This window comes from Triplophysa dalaica, chromosome 9 (genome assembly GCF_015846415.1).
Source record: "Triplophysa dalaica isolate WHDGS20190420 chromosome 9, ASM1584641v1, whole genome shotgun sequence".
Lineage (NCBI taxonomy): Eukaryota > Metazoa > Chordata > Actinopteri > Cypriniformes > Nemacheilidae > Triplophysa > Triplophysa dalaica.
This window is the reverse complement of record NC_079550.1, coordinates 23,739,676-23,748,104: the sequence shown is the minus strand read 5'-3', so window position 1 is coordinate 23,748,104 and position 8,429 is coordinate 23,739,676. Positions and strand designations below refer to the sequence as shown.

At 39.3% G+C, this 8,429-nt stretch overlaps 1 protein-coding gene across 7 annotated transcripts in view; it reads right to left on the bottom strand.

Moving 5' to 3' along the window:
• The window catches only part of LOC130428509 (arf-GAP with Rho-GAP domain, ANK repeat and PH domain-containing protein 1), a 46,233-nt gene that overhangs the window by 15,307 nt on the left and 22,497 nt on the right, over positions 1–8,429 (bottom strand). For all 7 annotated transcript variants that reach the window (XM_056756608.1, XM_056756606.1, XM_056756605.1 and 4 more), the window contains 7 exons: positions 8,023–8,092; positions 3,836–3,956; positions 3,478–3,668; positions 2,630–2,736; positions 2,295–2,494; positions 2,098–2,183; positions 1,834–2,016 (listed from right to left, as the gene is read on the bottom strand). In XM_056756608.1, coding sequence (XP_056612586.1) covers positions 1,834–2,016; positions 2,098–2,183; positions 2,295–2,494; positions 2,630–2,736; positions 3,478–3,668; positions 3,836–3,956; positions 8,023–8,092 — 958 coding nt within the window. The remainder of the gene's footprint in view (positions 1–1,833; positions 2,017–2,097; positions 2,184–2,294; positions 2,495–2,629; positions 2,737–3,477; positions 3,669–3,835; positions 3,957–8,022; positions 8,093–8,429) is intronic.

Genomic DNA, 8,429 nt, shown 5'->3' with positions numbered 1-8,429 from the left:
TCTCATTGGGTGGGTCTGTCTTTGCATTCCATTGCAGAAAAACACACACACACTGAACATAAGTAAAATGTGAATTGTGTGGTTTTTAGTCAAACACCTACAAATGTGCAAACTTGCAGCAATTCACTCCTCTGAAAGCATAAACTCACACCTGAACAAGCAAACACACACACACACACACACACACACACACACACACACACACACATTGATAAACACTTTTAACTGCCACATGCACACAAACACTTAACAAACTTTAAAACATCAGTCAAAACAATCACAGTTCAGGCTTCATCAGAATGACAGTGTGATAACTCACCCGACTGACTCCAAAAACTCGACCTGTCTGTCTGCAAACACACACACACACACACACACACACTGACACAGTGAACAACAGAGAGAGAGAGTGACTGATCAGAGGGAGGGGTCTGCTCAGTGTGGGTGGGATTAAAACTCTCATTGATGATGTCACAGGGGATGTGCGGCACAATATGATCAACAAAGCTTCATGCAGACCGACAGCTGGAGAACACACTCTCAGTTCCATTACACAACAAATCAAACAAAACAATCAAGTGTCTATAAAACATCTCAGTTTATTAAAAAGGGATATTAAAAAATAAAAAACGAACAAAACATTTTTCTAAAAAGGGTGAGATCATTTCTGGGTATTTGAAGAACTTTAGGGACATTTTTGTTGACATGTTTCTCTCTCCTCAGACATAATCACCCTCTCTCTCTCTCTCTGTCCGTTTCAGTCTCTCTCTCTCTCTCTCTCTCTCTCTCTCTCTGTCCGTTTCAGTCTCTCTCTCTCTCTCTCTCTCTCTCTCTCTCTCTCTCTGACATTGAGTGAATGGTCTCTTTGTCTGTCTGCTGCTTCTCTTCCCACTGAAACAGCACAGAGAAATCCTGGGAGTGTGTGTGTGTCAGGAAGCAGATCACATCATGCTGCCATTGGTTTTGTGTTTCTAAGTGAACTGCAGATAAAGATTCCTGTGTCTTTGTGTGTGTGGGAGAATATGTGAGTGTGAGTGTGCGTGTGTGTGTGTGTGTATGTGTGTGTATGTGTGTGTATGTGTTAGGGCTGCACGATTAATCGCAATTCCCATTCAAATCGTGATTAAATCGATGTTCAGCTTGTTCGTGAAGCACGGCTCTGTGATCTGAGGGAAATGCTGCTCCACCTGAAAGCACTGCACCTTTGATTCGCTTAAAACGTGCATTTAAAAAAGCAACACCTGTTAAACATCATCCTTATAAATATACTTTATAATCATGAAAATACCGGGGGAGGCATGAAAAACAGTGACAGAAAGATGCCAGATGCAGATAGGAAGAGGGCATTTCCTGGTTATACGCGCGGTACTTCTTCTATTGAGCATTTGAGTTTCTGTGTGAGGGCGCCCTCTGGCTTTCGGATGCAGCTGCGAAACCCACACTGACAAACTGCGCATAAAAAATGCAACCAACCGCCAAATCACATGCGGTTTAGTTTCGATGTATCGTGCAGCCCTAGTAACAGCCCTAGTGTGTGTGTGTGTGTGTGTTTGTGTGCCTGATTACGTAAGTGTGTGGATGCATGTGTGTGTTTGTGCGCACATGCATGCATGGATGTGTGCCCGCGAGTGTGTATTGTTTGTACTAAATAAGTTTTGTAATTGAAACTTTGTCACAGTCAGGTGTAAAATCGACCAAACACACATTAACACACTGTTTAGATATCTAAATGTTTAGAATAGTTTGGTGACAAATCAGTAATTGGTTGCATCATTACAGCTCCTCATAAACATTGACAGAGGCAGTGTTGTGTTGTGTGACGGTCAGACTCACGTTGTTGAGTTCTCTCTGGTTACCGAACAGGGGATGATATCTGCGGTATTTCCCTTCCCGGTATTTTGCCGTGATGAAGCGACGTCTCTCTTCACTGCTGCTGTCGACAGCTAAAGCCTCACTGGGAGGGACATTTGCTGCCCAAAACTGATTGGCTCGCTCATTTCCTAGCGCGAGGAACAACTGTGGGCCGAGACGGGAGGAGAGACGTCAATGAGCTGTAAAGACGAGACCTTTGAGCCACAGCACAATCACAGAACACACCTGAATCAGATCTTCAGTCCAAACCTTCTTGTCCATTTTGAGACTCCGTACTTTAGATATGCTCGGACCGAGCCCACGATGTTCACCTGTCACAGAAACAGATAGAGAGTTCAAATCCAATCTTCTTCTGTGCAGGTTATCAGTCTGATACTGTGTAGAAGCTTTGAATTGGTTGGTGTCATGTGACTGTTTGTTACCTGCACAACGTTTACAGAAAACCACACACAGGTTGATGGCCGCCCACTCAGGCTTGGCCGTGCCGCAGTCCGCACAGATCTGATTGGCTGGCAATGACCAGAGTTGCTCAGCAACTTCAAAGTTAGACAACGCTTCTGCGATCGAGTCCCGCATCGCCTCCACCCACTGCTCCTTTAACTGCTCTGTATCTGATATGAAACTACAGACAGACAGACAGCGTTCAGATAGAGTTACAGATAATAAACTGAGATTGAAGTTTTACATCTTATTCTCCAAAACAACTAAACAAATAAGAACATGTGTAGTGTGTGAAATGAATGAATGAATGTCTGACCTGAATATGCGGTACGGTGTGGTCAGATCGAACGCTCTTCTGTCCACTTCCTTCACATTCCCAACGTTCATATCAATAGAAGTGATTCCTATTCCCAGACGATAATCCTGCGCACACACAATCACACGCACACACAAACGCACACCAACACACAAACACGAGCACACCAACACACACACAAACGCACATATACACACGCCAGCACACATGCACATACACACACACATGCACACATGCACACATACACATACACACGCACATTCACATACACACACACATATGCGTGCACACACACGCACACACAAGCACACATGGACACACACGCACACACAAGCATTTACGAACACATGGACACAAACACATACGCACACACATACACACACACATGCACACATGCACATACACACGCACATTCACATACACACACATATGCGTGCACACACACGCACACGCACACACACACACACAAGCACACATGGACACACACGCACACACAAGCATTTACGAACACATGGACACACACACATACGCACACACATACACAGACAAACAAACACACACACATACACACACAAATACATACACACTGTAAGACCATCAGTATGTGTATTTTCTCACTGCAATGTTTAATAAGTTTGTGGTTTTAGAGATTTAACTGTGGTCCACAATGAGCAACACAAATACACAACTAACCCCGAAAAAACATCACAAACAATACTGAAGAGTTTGTTACTGAATTAAATCACACATATACACAAATGTAAATGAACAGTATTAATCAAAGAGTTTAGAAAACTGCCCCGCTGCTGAACGATGTACAGCACTACACAAACACACACACACTGTACCTCAGTGTTCTTGTAGAGATAGACTTTATCTCCACACACCACAGTGTAGAGTTTAGAGCGCAGACCACGCAGCTCCAGATAACCTCTCATCTCAGAGGTCGTACTGGGGTTAAAGGTCAAATCCAGACCTGCTTGTGTCCGAGATGCTCCAGTACAATTCTTCAACACGGTCACCCACTCGCTTCTCTCTGCTAAACACACACACATATAAAGGAGTGAAGTGTTAACAGACATATTCAAATTATTGCGTGTGTGTATTGTTTTTGCGTTATTACTACACATGCCTGTTTTCTGTGCATGTTTGTGTTGTTTTATTGTATATCGAAAACACACATCTCCTCTGAACACACACACTCACCGTCACTCTCGGCTCGGAACAGAAAAGTGCGATTGTGTGTCACGACTTCAAACTTCTGATCGCCCACGTTGACCATCCCTGTGATGGAGGCAGTTGGTATGATCCTCTTTGAGTAAACGTCCTGCGTACAAGCGAGCAATTAAAATACACACAGACTTTGTGTTTAATTGTACAATGAGCAGCTGATGACAGCGTGGAAAATAAAAGAAAACTCGATCTGCCCATCAACCATGTTACAGAAGAGAACATCAGAGACATCCACATGACTTCTGGAAAATTCTTCACATGCTACAAGAGTAACATACGCAGTTACACTTTGAGCTGTCACGATTATTAAATAATCGTCTGATCGCTATTATTGCACATCACTATAGAAGACACTTGGGGGAGCTGTAGCGCCTGTACGTTGCATATTTAAGTCTATATATTGTAACTAAAGCATGGTAATACTGGTAAAATGTACCACCACAACACAATCTCTTAAAGAAAAACTAAACCATATACCATAAATATCCTGCAGTACAATTTAATATTATTTAAGCTAATCTCAGCGTGAAAATCAGTCTATCAAAATTTCAATAACATGGAATTAACCTTTATTGTAGCCTTGCAAGTAAAAAAAAACAGACGAGAAGCTTTTCTATGTACGATAGCATTGTAATGATGGCTTCAATTCACTCTTGATGTTTCACTCAAGTGTTTGGCGGTTGTATTGTTGACAGGTAAAACCCTAAACCTTAAATATATGATGACACAAATTTATGTATTTAATAGAAAATAACATAGTCTTCAGAAGAATACTGTCGTTTTGGAGCAGAAAAAAAATGGATAAGAATAAAATGTCAAAGCCCTAAAACAGACAATTAATCGACATGATCGCCAAAGATCTAATCCGACACTTAATCTCCAAAGCCCTAAAACAGACAATAAATTGCCAAAGCCCTCAAAAAAAAAAATATCATCAAAGCAAAAATTATCATCAAAACCGGACAATAAATCGGCAAAGCCATTAAACAGACCATTAATCGCAAAGCTCCAAAACAGACAATTAATCGACACGATCGGCAAAGACTCAATCAGACAATTAATTGGCAAAGCCCTAAAACGGATAATTAATCGACAAAGCCCTAAAACAGATAATTAATCGCCAAAGCCCTAAAAAAAATTTAATATCTTCAAAGCCCCAAAACAGACAATTAATCGCCAAAGCCCTAAAAAACACAATTAATCACCAAAGCCCTAAAAAACACAATTAATCACCAGAGCCCTAAAACAGACAATTAATCGTCAAAGCCCTAAAAAAGACAATTAATCACCAAAGCCCTAAAAAAGACAATTAATCACCAGAGCCCTAAAAAAGACAATTAATCACCAGAGCCCTAAAACAGACAATTAATCGTCAAAGCCCTAAAAAAGACAATTAATCACCAAAGCCCTAAAAAAGACAATTAATCACCAGAGCCCTAAAACAGACAATTAACCGTCAAAGCCCTAAAAAAGACAATTAATCGTCAAAGCCCTAAAACAGACAATTAATCGTCAAAGCCCTAAAAAAGACAATTAATCACCAAAGCCCTAAAAAAGACAATTAATCACCAGAGCCCTAAAACAGACAATTAATCGTCAAAGCCCTGAAAAAGACAATTAATCACCAAACCCCTAAAACAGACAATTAATCACCAAAGCCCTAAAACAGACAATTAATCGACATGATCGCTAAAGACCTAATCAGACACCTAATCGCCAAAGCACTAAAACAGACAATCAATCGGCAAAGCTTTAAAACAGACAATTAATCGACATGATCGCTAAAGACCTAATCACACACCTAATCGTCGAAGCCCTAAAAAAAAAAAAAAAAAATCTTCAAAGCCCCAAAACAGACAATTAATCGTCAAAGCCCTAAAAAAGACAATTAATCACCAAAGCCCTAAAAAAGACAATTAATCACCAGAGCCCTAAAACAGACAATTAATCGTCAAAGCCATAAAAAAGACAATTAATCGCCAAAGCCCTAAAACAGACAATTAATCGTCAAAGCCCTAAAAAAGACAATTAATCACCAAAGCCCTAAAAAAGACAATTAATCACCAGAGCCCTAAAACAGACAATTAATCGTCAAAGCCCTGAAAAAGACAATTAATCACCAAACCCCTAAAACAGACAATTAATCACCAAAGCCCTAAAACAGACAATTAATCGACATGATCGCTAAAGACCTAATCAGACACCTAATCGCCAAAGCACTAAAACAGACAATCAATCGGCAAAGCTTTAAAACAGACAATTAATCGACATGATCGCTAAAGACCTAATCACACACCTAATCGTCGAAGCCCTAAAAAAAAAAAAAAAAATCTTCAAAGCCCCAAAACAGACAATTAATCGCCAAAGCCCTTAAAAAGGCAATTAATCGCCAAAGCCCTAAAAAAGACAATTAATCGTCAAAGCCCTAAAACAGACAATTAATCGTCAAAGCCCTAAAAAAGACAATTAATCACCAAAGCCCTAAAAAAGACAATTAATCACCAGAGCCCTAAAACAGACAATTAATCGTCAAAGCCCTGAAAAAGACAATTAATCACCAAACCCCTAAAACAGACAATTAATCACCAAAGCCCTAAAACAGACAATTAATCGACATGATCGCTAAAGACCTAATCAGACACCTAATCGCCAAAGCACTAAAACAGACAATCAATCGGCAAAGCTTTAAAACAGACAATTAATCGACATGATCGCTAAAGACCTAATCACACACCTAATCGTCGAAGCCCTAAAAAAAAAAAAAAAAAATCTTCAAAGCCCCAAAACAGACAATTAATCGTCAAAGCCCTAAAAAAGACAATTAATCACCAAAGCCCTAAAAAAGACAATTAATCACCAGAGCCCTAAAACAGACAATTAATCGTCAAAGCCATAAAAAAGACAATTAATCGCCAAAGCCCTAAAACAGACAATTAATCGTCAAAGCCCTAAAAAAGACAATTAATCACCAAAGCCCTAAAAAAGACAATTAATCACCAGAGCCCTAAAACAGACAATTAATCGTCAAAGCCCTGAAAAAGACAATTAATCACCAAACCCCTAAAACAGACAATTAATCACCAAAGCCCTAAAACAGACAATTAATCGACATGATCACTAAAGACCTAATCAGACACCTAATCGCCAAAGCACTAAAACAGACAATCAATCGGCAAAGCTTTAAAACAGACAATTAATCGACATGATCGCTAAAGACCTAATCACACACCTAATCGTCGAAGCCCTAAAAAAAAAAAAAAAAATCTTCAAAGCCCCAAAACAGACAATTAATCGCCAAAGCCCTTAAAAAGGCAATTAATCGCCAAAGCCCTAAAAAAGACAATTAATCGTCAAAGCCCTAAAACAGACAATTAATCGTCAAAGCCCTAAAAAAGACAATTAATCACCAAAGCCCTAAAAAAGACAATTAATCACCAGAGCCCTAAAACAGACAATTAATCGTCAAAGCCCTGAAAAAGACAATTAATCACCAAACCCCTAAAACAGACAATTAATCACCAAAGCCCTAAAACAGACAATTAATCGACATGATCGCTAAAGACCTAATCAGACACCTAATCGCCAAAGCACTAAAACAGACAATCAATCGGCAAAGCTTTAAAACAGACAATTAATCGACATGATCGCTAAAGACCTAATCACACACCTAATCGTCGAAGCCCTAAAAAAAAAAAAAAAAATCTTCAAAGCCCCAAAACAGACAATTAATCGCCAAAGCCCTTAAAAAGGCAATTAATCGCCAAAGCCCTAAAAAAGACAATTAATCACCAAAGCCCTAAAAAAGACAATTAATCGCCAAAGCCCTAAAAAAGACAATTAATCACCAGAGCCCTAAAAAAGACAATAAATCGACAAAGCCCTAAAAAAGACAATTAATCGTCAAAGCCCTAAAAAAGACAATTAATCACCAAAGCCCTAAAAAAGACAATAAATCGACAAAGCCCTAAAAAAGACAATTAATCGCCAAAGCACTAAAACAGACAATCAATCGCCAAAGCTTTAAAACAGACAATTAATCGACATGATCGCTATGATTTATTAGACGATTAATCATCAGCCAAATTTCATAACTTTAACAGCCCTAGTTACAATAAAGTCATCATAAACTGAGTTAAGTCAATCAGAATCCAGCTACAAACCTTCTCAGTATCAAAGTATCTCAGGTATTCAGCATCCAGTTTGACCCAACGGCGCTGGTAGATGAGAGACCTACAAACACACACACATACAGATCAATGTCAATGAGTGTTACAGGAATGTTTATAGATGCTTAAAGTAACACTGTGTCTACACCGGACAAGGAAAATAGAATGCATTAGAACCCATTATAATTTTGCCAGACTGGATGTGGAGCGTCGATGTAATGTCCTTATAATTGAAGTCTATAAGGCAAAACAGTAGACATGGGTCCTCATTCATGAAACACTAGCAATTTATTGTTTAAATCTTTCGTAAAGTCGTTTTTATGTAAATTATGTAAACTTAACGTAACGTTCTGTATTCTTTTAGACAAACTGACGACGCTGCGTTTTGATGCACTGTGTAT